Consider the following 20,816-nt stretch of genomic DNA (forward strand, 5'->3'; position numbering starts at 1 on the left):
GTCATAATCACTATTTTTCAAACTCCACCCACTTACCTCATTTCACCTCTACTCTCTCCTTTTTTCACTCAATTTCTCTACTGTTGACAACCACTCTTGCTCCATCGAGATTTGTTCTGATATTGAGTTTCAAGGATGTAAGATTGGAAACTCTTCTTGTTCATTGACTAAGGACCTTCACAAAATGCAAACGCAACCACGCTCTCTAGAAGACGACGGCCAGACAAATCACAGAAGCAAATGCTCCTCCTCTGCTCTCTTCCTCACCACCTTCTTCATCATTACTCCTCCACAAGATCGGTGGAGAATGGATGGCATACCTAACAGCAGTCAAATCTATAGCCATCGGATTGCTAAATCTACACCGGTCAAACTATTCTATCTGCAGCACTATCCTGCCCTCTCTTGTCTCCTTCATTATCCCAATTGCAATGCCACTATCACTCCAACTCTGTTCAATAACACCTCTGTAGGCATATCTATAGATTGCTTCATTTTGGATTAGTAGGGTGGGTGGTGACTCAAATAAAGCACAACTGGAGGACTAACTACATAACAGTCCATTCCATAACAAAACAGTGGATTAAGCTTCTCATCATAGAATGATACACGCAAAAATCGAGAGGAATAGGTAGAGTTAGCTTTCAAAGGATGGTGGGTTATATATATAGATTCTTTTTGAAGTGGCAGGGTAGAATTACGTTGGGTGAATGTAGTGCATATACTTGATTATTGAAGGAAAAAAAAAAATTCCTACTTGATTAGTAAAATTCAAATTTAGCCCCTGTTTTATAAATTAAAATTTTAATCTCAATCTAAATTAAAGTCAATAACTAATTTTAACCATATGTTTCATGAAAATCCACAATTTTTCAACAACACATTTTATCAACTTTTATCAAAATCTACTAAAATTTTAATTTTAATTCTCATCGAGCAGGAGCTTAAAAAGTATCTTTTTGGTCATTTTTCTTTTTAGTTTTATTGTAAAGGCTTTGTAGTAAAGAATACGATCCTTCCATCACATGGTTAACATTAGAATACTGGATTCTGTCGTAATGGCACCAAGATTTCGCAACCCAGCCAGCCAATTGTACTACAGACATGCAGTATTTCTTCACAACTCATTGAAAGCAATGAAAAATATGACTAAGCTGCAAAAAATACAAGAATTATTCAGAGTTTCAACGAATGAACAATGCATTTTTCTCATTTTTACCTCAACACCTGGCCAAAATATATAAAATAAAAATTGGCAACGTAATAGTTAACACCCCAAAACTCCAATCATATACGAGAAGAAATGTTAGAGAGAGAAGCTCTGAACTCTAAAGAAAGTCTACTTGAGTGCTTTTGTTTTCTTCAAATTCTTCTTGTGTTTGGTTCGATTTTTATCTCTTCTTGGTGAAAATTGAATTAAGCATACTAGTTTTCATCGATTTGGACAATGTTATCTTACTTTTCGTTTGATTTTTTTTACTACATTGGTCAAGTTCGAATATAACACTTAGATTCTTAGTGGTTTTCTTCAAGATTCAATTTTGGGTGATGCTTGGACTGTGATTCCATATCAGTTTTGGTCAATATGTAAGACAATCTTCTGGTCAGTTTTGGCTCGTGTGTAGTTTCTTCCAGTCTCAGGTGATTCTAGGTGGTTTGCAATCCAGTTGTTGGATCTTTAGGTCACTATTTGAAGCTCTGGAATTTCTCTGCTTCTGTTTGGTGTTGGGTGGTGATTGTTGCAATTCCGTTCATGGTGGTTATATGTATTGCGTATTTATAGCTACTGACATATTCCATATTCAAATTCGAATTTGAATCTTGGTCAAACTTTGGGTGGCGAGATGACAGTTTCTCCATATTTTGCCGGGCCCTTTAGGCTCATTTTTATCCAACTGAAATGGGTAGGGAAAAAAAATCAAATATGGTCCAACAAAGTGGGCAGGCTACTTGTAACTTTCCTCCACTTAAGCGTATTAATCCTATCAAGGCTACTCCACAGCTTGGTAAGGATGGTAAGAAAGATGTTGATGATTCTTTGGAAGTTTGTCGGGAAGAACATAGTCAAGAGAGTGTAGCCTCTCCAATGTTGTCAATAACTCTTGGGGATGAGGATACAGAATCTGATGAATCTAATTTTGTACCCCAAACTGCTGAAGTGAAGAAGCAACAAATGAAATGCAATGCTGGGAATGATGGGTAAAAAAATGATAAAGAACCATGGTTGACCCTTTTCAAGGAAAATAGAAAAATTGATGATGATTTCATGTTGAAGGCCTTCAAAAATAGTTTGGAAGAAGTGGTCTTGTTTGAATCGGATGAAGATAATATAGAGAAGGCTTGGAGATATGGTCTTGTTGGGTATTTTGCCGGTAGATTTCCTGGGAAAGTGGCCTTACTCAAATTGTGTCTCGTGGAAGGTTAAATACAAATATTGTGTGCACTCGAGCGGGTGGTTGGTTTTTAACTCGAAAAGATTAAGTGTGCTGCAAGGAGGTCCCTACTTGGTATTTGGGAGACCATTAATGTTAAAGGTCATGCTCCGTTAACTTACCGGGATTGCCTTTGTTGTTTTGGAATATGAGTGCTTTGAGTAAAATTGTCTCCAAAGTTGGAAAACCCATTTCGGTCGATAAGATCACGTCTACTAGAGGTAGACTATCTTATGCGAGAGCACTTGGTGAAGTTGATGCATCTATCGACCTAGTGCAGGTAGTAAAGATAAGGATTCCAAATGGCAAATTAAGGGAGCAAGAAATCCTTTTTGAACATGAGCCGAAGTTTTGTGGTTCTTGTAAAGTGTTTGGGCACTCTACTCTTGGTTACAACTGCAATAAACAGGCCGTGATTTATAAAGGGAAAACCATAGATGGCAAGGCATTGAAAGCTCCTTTATCGACGCACAAAAGGAGAAAGTGCGGGCTGGGAAGACTCAAGCTATCACTAATGGACAGCAACAGGAGAATGGACAGGAAACATTGTTCATTGTGGTTGCAAACAGGAAACACAATAATCGACTGAAGGGATAAAATGCAAGCACACGCTACCAGCAGCCTATGGCCGGTGAAAGCAAGGGACAAACAAGCCAGCAATTAAAAAAAGGGATAGATTGTGGATGGCTGAGTTCTAGTACATAATGTGTTGGTCAGACTACCGGGACTAATTCGAATGATAGGTTAAAGGGAAAGCTTGATGATAGTAGGGCCACAACACTCAAGAAGGACGCAAAGAGGGGCAATTCCTTCGTTATTTCATCATAAAGATTGTCTCATGGAACATTAGGGGCTTGAACCTCTCCCTAAAATAAAATGGGATTCGTAATTTCATAAAAGAACATGATATTGACATTATGGGTGTTTTGGAAACCAAGCTAATGCAATCTAAGCTTGATCGGGTGATGCGAAATAAATTTAGGGATTTCTAGGAGATCAACGACTATCACACTCATTGAGCTGGCCGGATTTTGATTTTATGGAATCCCATGAAAGTTAAAATAGACGTGGTGGAGGTTATATCTCAAATTATTCATTGTTCCGCTACTTGTAAGTTTAGTTCACTTACATTTCTCATTAGCTTTGTATATGGTTTTTATACGATGGTGAATTTTAGGCCACTTTGGTGTAATATGTTGGATTTTGGATCAAATTGTTCTTTACCTTTGTTGGTTTTGGGTGATTTCAACAATGTTCTCTACTTCGATGAAAAATGCAATGGGTTAGATGTCATCCCATATGAGGTGAAGGATCTTGCCAATATGTGCATCAATGTTAGACTTACGGATGTGAGATCTATCGGTTGTTTCTACACTAGGACTAATAATTCAATGTGGAGTAAGATTGATAGGGCTATGGTGAACAAAGACTGGAAACTTGTGGGATTTAATAGTCTTGCTAATTTTCTACCATTGGGATGCATCTCCGATCACTCACCGTGCATAGTATCACTTTTTGGACTTGATGCTGGTAAGATGAGGCCTTTTAAATTTTTCAACATGTGGACTAACCATGAAAGTTTCCATGAGATAGTACAAAATTGTTGGGAACTTGATGTTATGGGAATAAGGCAATTTATTCTATGCAAAAACTTGCAACGTCTTAAGGGGGAGCTCAAGAGGCTTAATGAGAAACACTTTGGCCATATTTCCAAGAGGGTCGAAATGGCAAAGTTGGCTTTGAAGGAGGCACAATTAAAATTGCAAGATGATCCTCATAATGTTGAACTTCAAAATTCGGTGAATGTTTGAGGAAAAAAGCTATGAATCTTTGTGAAGCGGAGATGAGTTTTTACTACGAACATGCTAAACGTGAGTATCTTAAGAATAGTGATAAGTGTACTAAATTATTTCATTCAATGATTAAGAGGAATGCCAAAAGGAATTTCATTTCATCCGTGTGTAAAATGGATGGTTCATATATTACTTCATTGGATGAAGTAGCCAATGAATTTGTGGAATTCACAAATTTTGTAGCAACTCACTAGAAAAAATAGCTTGGTGGAGCCCATTGACATTTGTATCTTGAGGAGAGGTTCCATGTTATTAGAAGAGCATTCTTTTGGCACTTATTCGAGATATTTCGGAAAAAGAGATCAAAGATGCATTATTTCCTATTGGAGATGATAAATCTCCGGGTTCGGATGGGTACTTATCTTGCTTCTTCAAGAAATCTTGGAGTATTATTGGAAGAGATTTTATGGGAACAATCAAAAAGTTCTTTAACTCAAGCTCTCTTCTCAAGAAAATGAATCATGCGATCATCGCTTTGATCCCCAAGGCTAATCACTCTACATCCGTTGGTGACTATAGACCAATCTCATGTTATAATGTGTTCTACATAGTTATTGCTAAAATCCTTACATCTTGATTGGGGCCTATCCTTGGATCAATTGTGGATCAAGCTCAAGGTGCATTTGTGGAAGGTAGGAGTATGTTGGAAATTATCCATCTCGCACAAGAGCTCCTTAGAAAATACAATCGAAAGAGAGTTTTTCCTAGATGCCTCTCAAAATAGATCTTAAGAAGGCGTACGATTCGATTAATTAGGATTTCTCAGGAATGTGGTGCATGGTTTTGAATTTCCTATGAAGTTTATTGGTTGGGTGATGGAATGTATTTCTATTCCTTCATATTCTATTGCTCTCAATGGAAGACTTTATGGATTTTTTAAAGACAAAAAGGGTCTTCGTCAAGGTGATCCTCTTTATCCTTTTCATATGTCATTTGCTTTGAGTATTTCTCGAGAATGTTGAAGGGATCTATAGAGAACAGTAAGTTCAATTATCATCCCAAATGTAGCCCTTTAAAGATTACACATTTGGCATTTGCAGATGATTTGATGCTCTTTGCTAGAGGATATCCAATTTCGTCGGTATTTTGATGGATTGTTTGTCTAATTTTGGAGACATATTAGGATTAAGAATAAATGTTAGCAAGTCTAACTTGTGTACTGCAGAGGTTCATGGGCAAGAGCTTGAGGAGATATTTGAATTGACCAATATGTCCAAAGGAACTATGCCATTCCGGTATTTGGGGATTCCACTTGCCGCGAAGAAGTTGAAAATTAGCTCGTATGACTCGCTTCTCAACAAAAACACAGCTTACTTTTTTGGTTGGTCTAAGATATCATTGTCCTATATGGTAGAATGGAATTGATCAGAGCTGTTTTTCAAGGTGTGAAATGTTTTTAGCTTTCCATATTTCCTATTTCGGAAGCGGTTGCTTCAAAAATTATTAGCTTGTGCCACAACTTCCTTTGGGGTAAAAATAGACTGTTGGTTTCTTGGAGTAAGAATTGTTTGCAAAAATATGAGGGTGGACCTGGGTTTAGGGATATTAAGGCCCCATTTGATTCCCATTTTTTTTTTTTTTATAAAAATGCATCTTTCTCCCTCTTCTTTTTAATCACGCATTTTTCATTAAAATAATATTACACGTAAATAATTTTTATTTTTATTTTTCATCCATACATTCTCCATCAATCTACTATTTTAAAATTCATTTTTCCAACAAAAAGGGTGTCAAACACCCTCTAAATGTTGGAATTCAGCATTACTCTCTAAATTCATTTGGTATATTCATGGAAAGAAAGGCTTGCTATGGATCAAATGGAATGATCAAATTCACCTCCATTGGTTAGTATATGGGAGTATATGCCAAAGAAAGATCACTCTCTATTGATTAAGAAGCTATTGGACATTAGATATCAGCTTACATGGTCGAAACTTACTGAACAAATTGCTGTCAACAGGTTGTCTAACAGGACATGACACACCTCGCCCCGTGTAACACTATTGGATCCGGACGTGGCATGCGCCGATGATAGATACCAACTAAAAGTTAAACCCACCATCAAGGCTACTACAAGTACAATATATCACTTTTTATGCATCATTTTTCTAACAGAATTTCGATATTATCTCCACTGTAAACAGGACTAACCAGCCTATGATCAATTTCACACAAATTCCAAACTATAACATAACACAGTAAAGATAAGCCGAAACCTCAACTTTTACCAAGAAATAAAATGAAATGTACATATAGATACAAAATACATAGTGAGCCCCATAATTATCTACAAGTGATACAAAATCACATCTAGATATGAACATGAGTCTCAAAATACTGACTACATGATCTATGAAGTGAGTCATACTAACAAAGTCTATCGTTTGGTTCTGACTCCAAAATCAAGGCCCAACTCCAAAAGATGTCCAAATACTCAACTACTGCATGATAAGGAAAAACGTGGAAAAATATATGAATTGATAGCACAGTGAGTGGAGAAATTCAAAATAAATATACTTTTTCATTTATACATTTTTATTGAAAATTAAATTCATATCATTTGATAATTCACAAGCTATCATCATGCAATTATAGCGAAAAAGTGAAATATTCACATAATGTCATAAAATATCATCTTAAAATCATGATATGAACATAAACTGATAACCATGCTATAATCTGATCACATCAAATGTGCTGAAAAATCCACAAAAAATTTACTCTCTGACTGAAATATGTAATCCGCCCCTCGAGCTAAGAACTTTCGCCACAGGCCTTTAGCCTCCTTCGTGATCGAAAGCCGATCTCAAAGACCTCTCATAATCAATTCTAGAATACGGCCAAGGTTCCTCAATGAACTATATGTACACAGTCAAGATCCCTTCATCCCCTGTCCAAGAATCCTCAGTGTAGTATAGAATACGACTAAGACCTGTCAGTGAACTAGAAGAAATATATAATCACGAGTACTTTTCTCGTCGTTCTCAAAATCACATATCATATTCCAATTCACAATATACTGAATACAATCTTTAAAATCCCACATGTAACATAATAAAAGAATTTCCTTAATAACCATATAATTCGAACACATAATTGCATATAATTGCACATACTTTAATAATATATTTAATTTATAAATACTTTAAAAATATTTATATTTTTTCACTCACAGAAATATATACTTCGAAATCAACTTGGTTGGTAAGCTGTCCCGACGTCCTTATTGCCGTCTGAAATATAATATAATTTTTAAATTAATAATTAACTATTTTAAGTAATTTCAATAATTGAGTAGACGATACTCAAACTTAATTATTTCACATTTAAACGATTTTTAAAGTCTTTTCAATCAGTAAAACTAGTTTTTCTTTCATTTTACTCAATTTCATAGTTTATTATACTTAACATTTTCAATAAAATTGAATTTAATCTAACAATTTAACAACTATAAAATTAAGCATGACTTGACAATATGTAACTTTTTACTTACCTTTCAAAATTGAGGAATTCAAACCTAATAGTATAAACCACTTAATTCTTAACATGTTGGCGAATTTTTTTCTTTCCTTTTCTTCCTCTTTTCTTCCTTTTTTCTCCTTCTTTTTCCTTTCTCTTTTCTTTTCTTTTTTCTCTCTGGTTCGGCTTCTCTCAGTTGTAGTTATTTGTGTGTGTAAGAAATGGATTATTATAGATTTATAATGGATTTGTTTGAGTTTTCCACTGCATGCCACTTTTGTTTTATCATTTGTCCTTTTTTTTGTTTGGTTTGACTTTTCTTTTAATTAATCAAAGTAATACAAAAATTACCTCCTTAAAAGAATTTCGTCCTCGAAATTCAATTGACTAAGTACGAAAAAGTTGTGGATACTAGAAACGTGTATGCTCTCTACTCTCCCATGTCGCTTCTTCTACAGTATGATTTCCCCACAAGATTTTAATCAAAGGAATAGTCTTAGTACGCGAGACCTGTTTCTTTTTGTCCAATAACTGAACTGGTTCCTCTTCATAGGTAAGATTTTCTTTTAGCTCTACTGGTTGTGATTTCAAAACATAAGACGGATTCGAAATATACTTACGAAACATGGAATACATCATGAATTCTGGACAATTTTGTTGGCAAAGCCAATCGATACGCAACTGGACCGATGCGTTCAACAATCTCATATGGGCCAATATACCTCGGACTCAATTTACCTCGTTTACCAAATCTGATAACACCTTTCCATGGTAACAATCGCAGGAAAACTCTATCCCCAATATCAAATTCAAGGTTTCTTCTGCATCTATCAGTATAGTTCTTCTATTTATCTTGGGCTGTCTTTAACTTTTCTTTAATTATCTTTACTTTCTCAACAGTAATCTGGACATATTCAGGACCCAATTACTTTCTTTCGCTAACTTTATCCCAACATGCTGAAGTTCTGCATTTCCTACCATACAATGCTTCAAAAAAAGCCATTTCTATACTCAAATGATAACTGTTATTATAAACAAACTCTATCAAAGGAATATGAGTATCTCATTTCCCTTTAAATTGTAATACACAAGCTCGTAACACGTCTTCCAAGTCTGAATTGTTCTTTCTGACTGACCATTTGTCTGTGAATGAAAAACTGTACTAAAATGAAGTTTAGTACCCATAACTTTCTGCAAATTGGGCCAAAATTTAGAAGTGAAACGCGAATCTCTATATGAAACAATAGATACTGGTGCCCCATACAAACTGATTATCTCATCAACATATATTTTTGCCAATTTATCTAACGAGCAAGTGACTTTAATAGGCAACAATCTAGCAGTCTTCATCAATCTATCTACAACGATTCATATGCCATCATATCCACTCTGAGTCCGTGAAAGTCCAAATAGAAAATCCATAGTAATTTATTCCCATTTCCACTCAGGAATATGCAACGTTTGTAACAATCCTGCCAGTTTCTGATGATCTGGTTTCACTTGCTGGCAAATGAGACATCTAAATACAAACTTAGCTATTTCTCTTTTCATTTCATGCCACTAATAGTGTTCTTTGAGTACACAATACATTTTTATACTACCTGGATGCATCGAGTAAGCTGAACTATGTGCCTCTTCTAGAATTTCTCCCTTCAATTTCGAATCATCTGGAACACATAATTTGTTTACCATAACTAAACCTCTGTCATCTCGAATGGTATAATCTGTATACTTACCTTTACTAACTTCTTCTTTCAATTTGCTCAACACTGGATCTTGAGTTTGAGTTTTTCTAACTGTGTCAATCAAAGTAGGCCTCATTTGGAAGTTGGCAAACAATGCTCCCATATTGGTAACTGATAATTGGGCATGAGAAGCTCTAAGCTCACCAAACAAAGATGAACATACTGCATTAGTCTAGGTCATAGGACTCGACATTTTCCGACTGAGAGTATCAGCAATTACATTAACCTTCTCTGGATGATAATCAATCTTACAGTCGTAATCTTTTATTAGCTCTAATCATCTTCTTTGCCTCAAGTTTATCTCTTTCTGATAAAAAATATACTTTAAGCTTTTATGACCTGTATATGTCTAAAATCTCTCACCATACAAGTAATGTCTCAAAATTTTCAAGGCTAGGATAACTGTAGGTAGCTCTAAGTCATGTGTAGGATAACTCAATTCATGTTTCTTCAACTGTCTGGAAGCATACACTATAACTTTTCCATTCTTCAGCAAAACACAACCAAAACCTTGACGCGAAGCATCACTATATATCACAAACTCTTTATCGGGAAATGGAAGGGTAAGAAGCGGAGCTAACACTAATCAATTTTTCAATTTGAGGAAACTTCTTTCGCAATCTTCATTCCAAACAAATTTAGCATTCTTTCTAGTCAAACCAATCAAAGGCAGAGCAATTTTAGAAAATCCCTCTACAAAACGACGGTAATAACCTGCTAAGCCAAGAAAACTTCGAATTTCTGTCACATTAGTAGGCCTTTCCCATTTTACCATTGCCTCAGTTTTTTGTGGGTCAACATAAATTCCTTCTGCTGATATGACATGTCCCAAAAATACAACTCTATCAAGCCAGAATTCACATTTACTGAATTTATCATACAATTGCTCATCACGTAGAGTCTGCAAGATGATTCTGAGATGCTCTGTGTACTCATTGTGATTATGAGAGTATACTAAAATATCATCAATGAATACAATCACAAATCTATCTAAATATAGGCGAAACACTCTATTCATCATATCCATAAATGCTGTTGGTGCATTGGTCAACCTAAATGGTATCACAATAAATTCAAAATGACCACATCTTGTCCTGAAAGCATTTTTGGCACATCATTGTCCTTGATTTTAAGTTGATGATATCCAGAAAGCAAATCAATCTTTGAAAATACTGCAGCACCGCGAAGTTGATCAAACAAATCATCAATACGTGGCAAAGGATATTTATTGCGAATTCTCACTTTGTTTAATTGTCTGTAATCTATGCACAGTCGCATGATGCCATCTTTCCTCTTCACAAACAAAACTGGTGCTCTCCACGAAGATACACTAGATTTGATGAAACCCTTATCTACCCACTCTTGCAACTGAACATTTAGCTCTTTCAATTTTGCTAGTGTCATTCTATATGGTGCCCGTGAAATAGGTGCAGTTTATGAAATCAGATCTATAGTGAATTCCACATCCCTGTTTGATGGTAAGTTCGATAATTCTTCTGAAAATACATCAGGAAAGTCCTTGACCATTGAAATGTCTTCAAGTTTTAGTTTGCTAACATCTATATTAATCGCATGAGCTAAATATGCATGACAGTCTTTGTTGAGTAATTTTCTAGCGTCAATAGTAGATATCACACAAGACGGTAAAATTCTGCCCTGTCCATTGAATATAATTTCAAGCTGTCCTAGCTGTCTAAACACAACCTCCTTTCAAAAACAATCAATCGAAGCTCGATTTGTTGCCAGAAAGTCCATACCCAAGATAACATCGAAATCATATATGTCAAGAGGTATTAAATTTGCCTTCAGCTCGTTTTCCTTTACCTTAATCCCACAATCTCGATATATATTGTTTTCTAATAGTAATTCTCCTACTGATGTATTCACTACCAAACAATTACCTAAAAGTTCTGACTTTTGATTTGCATATAAAGCAAATATAAATGACATAAAAAAATGTGTAGATCCAGGATCAATCAAAATGTGAGCATTTCTATAAAAAATAGATAACATACCCATGATAACATCTGGTGACTCCCCTGCCGCCTGCTGAGTTATAGCAAAAACTTTGTCCTGGGTCTTCAGTCGTCCTACCTGCCCTTTTGATTTTGTACCACGATATTAGACTGGGCTACACTATTTGCACCTGCTCTATTAATTGAATCATCTCTCCGAGTCTGATTCTGTCTTGTAACCAGCACTCTACTGAGGAAACATCTTCTGTACCCTGCCACTTTCCTGTGATAGAACTGGACAATTTCTTCTAATATGTCCGCCTTGACGACAATGATAACAAACTCCGCTCCCTTTGAACTTTAGACACGTGCTGAGATGAGGTCTTCCACATAACTGACAATAGGGAAGTCTAGTGCTAGTAGAACTCTCGTCCTGGCTCGAAGTAAATAATCTCTGGGAAGAACTCTGAGTATGAGTACGACTAGATGGCTGCTGCACAATACTATGGCTGAATCTAGGGTCCTGAATTCCCCGTGATCGAGATTTGAATTGACCCGAACTGGACACACCGGGTCGAAATCCTCTATTGTCCCTCTGAGAAAATCTATAGTTAGAAGTACTTGCCATTGTCTGACTACCGCTTGCCCTGAACATTGTTTGTTCTCTACCACTTGGCTTATCAGAAATGTTCTTTTCTACTCTCAAAGTCGATTCCACTAATTTACCAAATTCATTCCAGCTTGCAGCTGTTACTATTGATCAAATTTCTTTCTTTAACCCATTTTCAAATCGTCCGTATTTATCAATTTTGTTGTTTACCAGAACTTGGGCATACTTTGAAAGTTCAATAAATTTCACCTAATATTCTGCAACTGTCATCTGTCTTTGTACTAGCTTCAAAAATTCCTCTTGTTTTGCATCTTTATAAGACTAAGGGTAATATGCGTCATAAAAGATACGTCTGAATTCTGTCCAATTGATGATGGAAGGGTATAGATATGTACTCCGTACGGACTGTCACTAATCATATGCACCCTTCTCTAATAAGAAAGTGGCAAGACACAACTTTCGATCATCTGAGCAACCCATAACATCAAATACCCTCTCTATCTTGGTCATCCATGCTTGAGCAACTGCAAGATCGGCTGTGCCAGTGAAAACTTTAGCCCATATTTTTGTAGCCCTCTCAATACTAAAATCTCTGTCAGTATTACGCGTAGCAGATGCAACAACAATAGAAATTCTTTCAACAGCCATAGGAACAGTTACAATCACATTTCCCTGTCCCCGTTGTTCAGGAGGCTGGTGAACTGATTCTTCTACCCTCTCGAATTCTCTAGGTTAATTTCTACCAGGAGCAATGTGAGATTGAGGCAACATATCTTGGAGCCTTCGAGTTTTGCCACCACGAGGCATGACTCACCTACAGTTATACATGATATGCTAAACGGAATATATGTATGTACAATGTAAACCTACATACTCTAATGCATGCTTTAATACCAAATTGACACACCCCGCTCGTGTAACACTACTGGATCCAGACGTGGCATGAGCCGATGATAGATACCAACTAAAAGTCGGATCCACCATCAAGGCTACTACAAATATAATATATCACTTTTTATACATCATTTTTCTAACAGAATTTCGACATTATCTCCCCTGTAAACAGGACTAACCAACCTGTGAACAATTTCACACAAATCTCAAACTATAACATAACACAATAAAGATAAGTCGAAATCTCAACTTTTACCAAGAAATAAAATGAAATATACATATGGATACAAAATACATAATGAGCCTCATAATTATCTACAAGTGATGCAAAATCACATCTAAACATGAACATGAATCTCAAAACACTGACTACATGATCTATGAAGTGAGTCATACTAACAAAGTCTGTCATTTGGCTCTCACTTTAAAATCAAGGCTCAACTCCAAAAGATACCTAGATACTTCACTGCTGCATGATAAAGAAAAACGTGGAAAAATATATGAGTTGATAGTTCAGTGAGTGGAGAAGTTCAAAATAAATATACTTTTTCATTTATACATTTTTATTGAAAATTAAATTCATATCATTTGATAATTCACAGGCTACCATCATGTAATTATAGCCAAAAAGTGAAATATTTACGTAAGGTCATAAAATATTATCTTAAAATCATGATATGAACATAAACTGATAATCATGATATAATCTCATCACATCAAACATGCTGAAAAATTCACCAAAAATGTACTCTCTGACTGAAATATGTAATCTGCCCCTTGGGCCAAGAACTTTCGCCATGGGCCTTTGGCCTCCTCCGTCATCGAAAGCCAGCCTCAAAGACCTCTCATAATCAATTCTAGAACACGACCAAAGCCCATCAGTGAACTATATATACACGATCGAGACCCCTTCATCCCCGGTCCAAGAACTCTCAGTGTAGTATAGAACACGACCAAGGCTCCTCAGTGAACTAGAAGAGATATATAATCACGGGTACTTTTCTGGTCATTCTCCAAATCACATCTCATATTCCAATTCACAATGTATTGAATACAATTTTTGAAATCCCACATGTAACATAATAAAAGATATTTTCTTAATAACCATATAATTGGAATATATAATTGCACATACTTTAAGAATATATTTAATTTATAAATACTTTAAAAATATTTATATTTTTCTACCCACAGAACTATATACGTCGAAATCAACTCGGTTGGTAAGCTGTCTCGACATCCTTATCGCCGCCTAAAAAATAACATAATTTTTAAATCAACAATTAACTATTTTAAGTAATTTTAATAATATAATAGGCAATACTCAAACTTCATTATTTCATGTTTAAGCAATTTCTAAAGTCTCTTCAATCAGTAAAACTAGTTTTTCTTTCATTTTACTCAATTTCATAGTTTATTATACTTAACCTCTTCAATAAAATTGAATTTGATCTAACAATTTAACAACTATAAAATTAAACATAATTTGACAATAAGTAACTTTTTACTTACCTTTTAAAATTGAGAAATTCAAGCCTAATAGTATAAACCACTTAATTCCTAACATATTCGCTATTTTTTTTTTCTTTTCCTTCTCTTCCTCTTTTCTTCCTTTTTTTTTGCCCTTTCTCTTTTCTCTTCCTTTTTTCTCTCTGGTTCGGCTTCTCTCAATTGTAGTTATTTGTGTGTGTAAGAAATGGATTATTATAGATTTATAATGGATTTGTTTGAGTTTTCCACTGTCTGCCACTTTTGTTTTATCTTTTGTCCCTTTTTTTTTCTTTTGGTTTGACTTTTCTTTTAATTTGTCAAAGTATTACATGATAGCTTATGGCTGGTTTTCAATAGGTTGTGCATACCAATTTTTTAGGCCAAAAGGGGAGAAAAAGTGCTGGACTGGAGAAATTTGGAGACCCTACATCACTCCAATACAATTTTTTTTTTTTTTTTTTTTTTTTTTTTTTTTTTTTTTTTTTTTTTTTTTTTTTTTTTTTTACGGTGGTTGGCTGTACAATCAAAGCTTCTTACGAAGGATAAGTTGATGTATCTAAACATTGATAGATTGTGTATCTTTTGTGATTCAAACCTCGAAGATGGAAATCACTTATTTTTCCAGTGTCTTCACTTTAAACATATGGGGACATATTGAAGATTGATTGGGAATGAGAAGGTCAATGACGACAATACTTAATGCATTGAAGTGGATGAAGAAAGAAGCTCGAGGTACATCTTGGCTAGCTAAGGCCAAGAGAATTGCACTTGCTTGCACGGTCTATCATAGTTGGATGACGCGGAATAGAATGATTTTTGAGAATCTCAAACCATGTGTTCATAGCATTGTGAGACATATTAAAACACAAGTATACAAAGTTTTATTCTCTTTGTATACTAATATTTTGGTTCATTTTGAGTCTCTAGTAGTGGGTTTATAGATCTTTTTTGGTTGTATGTATTTTTAAATGACGATGTATGTGCTTTGTGTTTACGATATTTGACAATCTTGACCAAACTAAGCAAAATATCTTCATAATAATAAAATACATTATTTAATCAATTACGCAATCATAATCTTGTGATTTTATTTTAAATTACCTTAAACCAAGGTCAAAATTGGTCTCCTGTTGATTATTAAATGTGTAACAAGAACAAACTAATAAATTAATTTCGCAATTTTGTTTTTAATTACCTTAAACTTCAGTCAAAATTGGTCTCGTGTTGATCATCATAGATATGCAAGAAGATACTAATAAATTTATACGATTTTAAATCTCAATTATTGAATACTGTTTGGTCCATGACATGGCTAAAATGACTTGAATGTTACATCAACTCAGCCATTCAAATCTTCTTCAATCAATCAAAATGATAATAAATGGAAGAAGAGTACAAAGGGATTGATCCAAATACAGGGGACATGGCTGCTTTTAGGGGTGGACTCAGGTCGAGTTAGGTCCGATTCAGACCTCATCCAATCACCAAATTTACTTTTTAGACTAGGCGATATTCTAACTTGAAATTGACTTGATATTAGTTAAAAATCGACTCGAATCAAGTTAATCGATTTCAAAGGTGAACCAGTAATGATCTTTACTAACGAAATTATGATGTATTCTAAAATATTGAATAATGAATCGAAAGTTTAGTTGCCATCTAAATTGATGGACGATTTTTAAATGTATAGAGACCATTATATTACTTTATATGAAGCATTTATGGTATTCCTCGTTGAGTCATATTTGTACAAATAAGAATGTTTTTTTTAAGTGTTTTGACTTTCTGGATACAATGACTTCCATTGTATTGTATTTTGGACCAGGAATTTCTAGAATATATCTATAAGTTCGGAGAAAAATGAACCGCATGGTTTTTTCTAAAGACCAAAATATACTAGTCTTTAATATTCTTCTTCATAAATACAAGTATCTTTTATTTTACTATGCTTAGAAAATGATTTCTCTCTTAATTAATTGTTTAATTTGTATGATTATAATCAAATTTCCTGGTTGTTTTTTTTCGAGGAAATCTATGTTGTTTCAAAATCATGTCCCTCTCGTCAGAAGAACATGCTACATTATTCATTCCTTGTTCCTTATTCTCACATCATCAACTCTAATAAGAAAATATACTTTAATTTGATCTCGAATGGGTAACTACAGTTTGATTTGATTTCAAGTAAAACAAACTTTGTCAAGTTCCACCTATAGAAATTGATGGCGTGATTGTCAATATCTAGAGTGTGTTTGGCCCCATTTTTGCCAATTTTTTTCGAGCAGTACTTCATTCACATAATGAAAGTTCCACCTATAGAAATTGATGGCGTGATTGTCAATATCTAGAGTGTGTTTGACCCCATTTTTGCCAATTTTTTTCGAGCAGTGCTTCATTCACAGAATGAAGATTTTATTTACAAGACACAAATGTGTGGAGCCTACAATTTATTGTCAATTTTTTTATACACATGTGGGATCCAATCTCCTCTCTCTTCTAGCTCTATTCTGTGATCAATTAATATGTACAATCAGACTAATGGATTTTTTTCACTCATTTTCATAAATTGTGGTCCCCACGTCTGGAGCTGTTGCATCAATTTCCACTTATGGCTACTTTATTTGACTTTTCCTTGGAGTGGTCCACGTAAAATTCACCCAATGTTCTAAAATTGCCATTCACATGTTATCAATGGACTTGGCTTGGTGAGGGTAATCTAGACCAATCAATTTCCCACGGTCCAATGGGCAACTTGAAGTCTGACACTGCAGTTAAACTTTTGCATTGTTTACTGTAGATTAATGAGATTTTGAAAAAAATAAAAAAAATAAAACACTAACAAGAATGTTGGGGGCGGGCGGGGCGGGGGGGGGTCAAACACACGCCTAATGACCATTACATGTAAAAATTAGTTGCTAGCATGCGCCCCCAGGGCACATCTCCAAGTGGTAAAAGGGGAGGGTAGAGAAATCCAGCTTTGCTTGAGACTGCTGCGTCAAGGGTTCGAATCCTGAAATATGGATTATGCTCTTGGGTAAGTGCAAGTGTACAAGCAGCCTTTCACCCTGTACCCTTGGAGGCATAACCTGCGATTTACCTCCTTCACGATGCTCCAGGGCAGGGATGGTGGGGGACCCCTAAGGTTAGGATTTAACCTTTTTTTTAGTTGCCAGCATGGAATAAGTACGACTTTAATGAAATAAATGACAATCATCATTTTATAACTATCACATCATCAATTTCCATAAGTCCAAATAGTGGAATTGAATGAAGTTATTTGATCAAAATTAAATTAAACTGTGATTACTCCATTGAATAAAATTGAAGTAACAATTACATAATTGAAATTAAATGAAAGTGTAGTTATCATAAATCGGATTTACTTCTATTCTTTCCTATTTTCATTTTTTCTCATCACGTAAATTCTGAAAATTTAAACGCGTTGTCTCATGTATTATTGCCAACTTTAAGCTATTCCACGAACAACAATGAAATCCGAAAATGGTTCTAATCGCCGTATTCTTTCGCCGTTTTGGAGATTTCTGCGCAGCTGGCGGAGGCGGCGGTTGGCAAAGTTTACTGTTAATTCGTTTTTGCTGGAAAGAAGTCATAANAACCAGAAAAGAGGATTTATAAGCCTTTCAATGCCACTGTCAGGAATAGAGGTCATGATATTTCGGTAAGGATACATTTCTCCATCTCCATTTAATTGAATTGTAGAAGAGCTTCCCCTACCTTAAACTTGCTTTTCATAAATCACTTGAATCAGACTAAACACTGTTCAAAAATAGTTTTTTAATCTCAAAAATAACTTTTCACTTTTAAAAAGCTTTGCACGTTCCATTATTCATAATGAGTAATCCTATTTAGAACTTAGTGTAGGTGCACTAGCTGTCATTAAATAAAATATGCAATTAAATGAACCACATAATTTCTTCTTTAGTTAAATCTATCACATAGTGTCGGGAATCCATTATTCTTATTTATTCTCTCTCTACACCAGCACAAAACAAGATTGACTAGTTGGCTTCGTGAGTGTGCTATACCAATTATTATGTTCTTTATATTTTCCAGTATTTTATAATTCAATTCCATCTTTAGTCATTATGGTTAATTGATAGCTGGCTTAAGACATAATTTAAACAAATTAGATAGTGTTTGATTGCTCCACTTTTTCCAGTCTATTTTCCAACTTTTGATTGTTTGATTGTCCAAATTTTTTCATGGAATTGAAATTCTTACTTTCTTGCCACGTCAGCGTTTTTCATGAAATCATGGAATTGGAATTCTCAACAAAATTGTCCGAATTGGAATTCTCAGTTACTGTAGCGATTTTTTAATTTTTAATTTTTTTTTTGATAATGAAAATGAATTCTAAGAATTATTGTAAAAAAATATTTCCCTTTTACAGACAATTTTCATGTAAAACAAAACCAAACGAACACCAAAAGACAGATGATTTTCTTGATATTTTTTTTGTTGGCAATGGAAACAAATTTTATACCCAATACCAGTAAATCTTATTTATTAATTGACATTTTTTATGTAAAATAAAGCCAAACGAACATAAAAATACTTTTATTTCAACATTTTTCATGTGAAAAATTATACCAATCAAACACAATAATTTACAATTCACAGGAAAAAAATTTATAGACAATTCAATTCTTTGAAATTCGTTTTCAATTTAATTCAATTACATCTTTGAAATCAAACGGACCCTTAGTCTAATCTGTCTCCTTTTTAATAAGACTTGATTCAAAATCACAATCAATCATCACAAAATAAAGAACATGCTGTCACAATGATTCATCATCACATTTTCTATACAAATTTAGCAAAAAAAAAATCTTTAATATTTCCCGTGTCAAGTCTTTAACAAAAATTTAATTCATTCTTTATGTGAACAAACGTGTTGAAGACATAGTAGTTCAAGAATTAACTATAGAAATTCCTCGACATGCAGCTTCGTTGGAACGGTGATGCAGGATCAATATTGATCAATGGGACGGAGTACCCTCTTCGACAAGCTCATTGGCACTCTCCTTCTGAACACACTATTAATGGTAGAAGGTATTATTAGCATTTGGCACTTCACTCTGTGTGATTGTATGTATGTTTTCCCAGTGTGCAGCCGAGAATCGACGCTCAAAATACTACAAATTTCTTTAACAGGTACGCCATGGAACTGCACTTGGTACACCAAACCTCGGACCTAAATGTGAAGAACCGGATAGCCGTTACTGGTGTCTTCTACAAGATTGGCAAACCTGATAAATTTCTCTCCAAGGTAAAAATTTGATAAGATTCATGATAATAATTCCTTTGTATTTATTTTTTACAAACTACTCGTGACTACTAGAAATAACAATAAACTAAATCTTACTCTCAAGAAAATGTCGCCTGCATAAGTTCTTTTTGCACCCGGTCCAATTATTGCCATATTTCTCTCATTGCAGTTAATGACAAATATATCATCAATAGTTGATCAAAAGGATGAAGACAGAAATGTGGGAATAATTAATCCAAAAGATATTGAAATGAAGAGCCAAAGGTATTACAAATACATGGGATCACTCACAGTTCCTCCTTGTACTGAAGGTGTTATCTGGACCATAAACACTAAGGTATATCCTTAAATATTTTAATTTTTTTTAACAAATTAATGCCTGTGATTAATAAATTAATTATTCCTAATTTTGAACTAATTTTAGGTGAAGACTGTTTCAAGAGATCAACTTAAGTTGCTTAGAGAAGCCGTCCACGATGTAAGTTGTTCAATAATGTCGCAATAATCAGATATTATTCGCTAAAAATGTCATTAATATAATTATTTTTATTGATTAATTTCGTTGTTTACAGTATGCAGAAGAAAATGCAAGGCCGTTGCAACCAAAACACAGTCGAAATATTTACCTTTACGGCCCGGGAGATACAAGTGATTGATCATTGATCACCACCATTTATTCAATTTTGTCCTTCGGCACCTGCCAACACTATTGTATTGAATCTTTTTTTTTTTTCTCATTATTTTTATGTATGTTAGAGCCAATTATTTTAATAAAAATATATGATTGAGACATTTCTTTCCTTTCATTTTTAAGTTTCTAACATGACATCTTAAAAATGATCAGATTGAGCAAATTGTAGCGACAATTTTTTGAACACTACACCAAAAATGATCATTTGCAACACATAAAAGGCAACATTCGGTAGTTAAATATTGCTAAAGAGGTCTATTGCAACATTTTAATAAGTAAATGTTACAATTAGTTATTGTAATTGAGTTTTGACAATATTTTTTAAATAAATATTGCCAATGTTAATTTTCGCAACTTTTTTTGAACGTTGCGAAAAGTTTAATTTTTTGCAATGTTCGA

At 34.4% G+C, this 20,816-nt stretch overlaps 3 protein-coding genes across 3 annotated transcripts; 2 read left to right on the plus strand and 1 right to left on the minus strand.

The window, feature by feature from the left end:
- Window positions 1-3,595: 3,595 nt before the first annotated feature.
- LOC111371966 lies at window positions 3,596-6,283 on the plus strand. The gene is made up of 7 exons (XM_022994110.1): window positions 3,596-4,231; window positions 4,542-4,790; window positions 4,837-4,917; window positions 5,086-5,188; window positions 5,451-5,635; window positions 6,012-6,129; window positions 6,246-6,283. Exons 1-7 carry the CDS (start codon window positions 3,596-3,598, stop codon window positions 6,281-6,283), a joined length of 1,410 nt encoding a protein of 469 aa, XP_022849878.1.
- Window positions 6,284-6,385: 102 nt separating this feature from the next.
- On the minus strand, window positions 6,386-8,747 carry LOC111371967. The gene is made up of 4 exons (XM_022994111.1): window positions 8,674-8,747; window positions 8,483-8,571; window positions 8,179-8,388; window positions 6,386-6,468 (listed from the first exon to the last, which is right to left on the minus strand). The coding sequence occupies exons 1-4, from the start codon at window positions 8,745-8,747 to the stop codon at window positions 6,386-6,388; spliced, it is 456 nt and encodes a 151-aa protein (XP_022849879.1).
- A 7,073-nt stretch (window positions 8,748-15,820) lies between these two features.
- LOC111371968 (alpha carbonic anhydrase 7-like) lies at window positions 15,821-20,518 on the plus strand. The gene is made up of 7 exons (XM_022994112.1): window positions 15,821-15,893; window positions 18,057-18,115; window positions 19,403-19,509; window positions 19,612-19,726; window positions 19,896-20,063; window positions 20,151-20,204; window positions 20,299-20,518. Exons 1-7 carry the CDS (start codon window positions 15,821-15,823, stop codon window positions 20,380-20,382), a joined length of 660 nt encoding a protein of 219 aa, XP_022849880.1. The 3' UTR covers window positions 20,383-20,518.
- Window positions 20,519-20,816: the final 298 nt, after the last annotated feature.

This window comes from Olea europaea, chromosome 23 (assembly GCF_002742605.1).
Source record: "Olea europaea var. sylvestris chromosome 23, O_europaea_v1, whole genome shotgun sequence".
Classification (NCBI taxonomy): Eukaryota; Viridiplantae; Streptophyta; class Magnoliopsida; order Lamiales; family Oleaceae; genus Olea; species Olea europaea.

Excerpts from the sequence above, each read along its gene's own strand:
- LOC111371966 (XM_022994110.1), top strand. The coding sequence starts at position 3,596 with ATGGTGAATTTTAGGCCACTTTGGTGTAATATGTTGGATTTTGGATCA. Across the intron at positions 4,918-5,085 it reads TCAAGGTGCATTTGTGGAAG|TTTATTGGTTGGGTGATGGA; the intron begins GTAGGAGTATGT and ends TTTCCTATGAAG. Across the intron at positions 6,130-6,245 it reads GATCAAATTCACCTCCATTG|GTTGTCTAACAGGACATGAC; the intron begins GTTAGTATATGG and ends TGCTGTCAACAG.
- LOC111371967 (XM_022994111.1), bottom strand. The coding sequence starts at position 8,747 with ATGGCTTTTTTTGAAGCATTGTATGGTAGGAAATGCAGAACTTCAGCA. Across the intron at positions 8,572-8,673 it reads GATAAAGTTAGCGAAAGAAA|ATGCAGAAGAAACCTTGAAT; the intron begins GTAATTGGGTCC and ends CTATACTGATAG. Across the intron at positions 6,469-8,178 it reads AGAAGAAGCGACATGGGAGA|TTTGGAATTTGTGTGAAATT; the intron begins GTAGAGAGCATA and ends GTTATGTTATAG.
- LOC111371968 (XM_022994112.1), top strand. The coding sequence starts at position 15,821 with ATGGAAGAAGAGTACAAAGGGATTGATCCAAATACAGGGGACATGGCT. Across the intron at positions 19,510-19,611 it reads CACACTATTAATGGTAGAAG|GTACGCCATGGAACTGCACT; the intron begins GTATTATTAGCA and ends TTTCTTTAACAG. Across the intron at positions 19,727-19,895 it reads CTGATAAATTTCTCTCCAAG|TTAATGACAAATATATCATC; the intron begins GTAAAAATTTGA and ends CTCTCATTGCAG.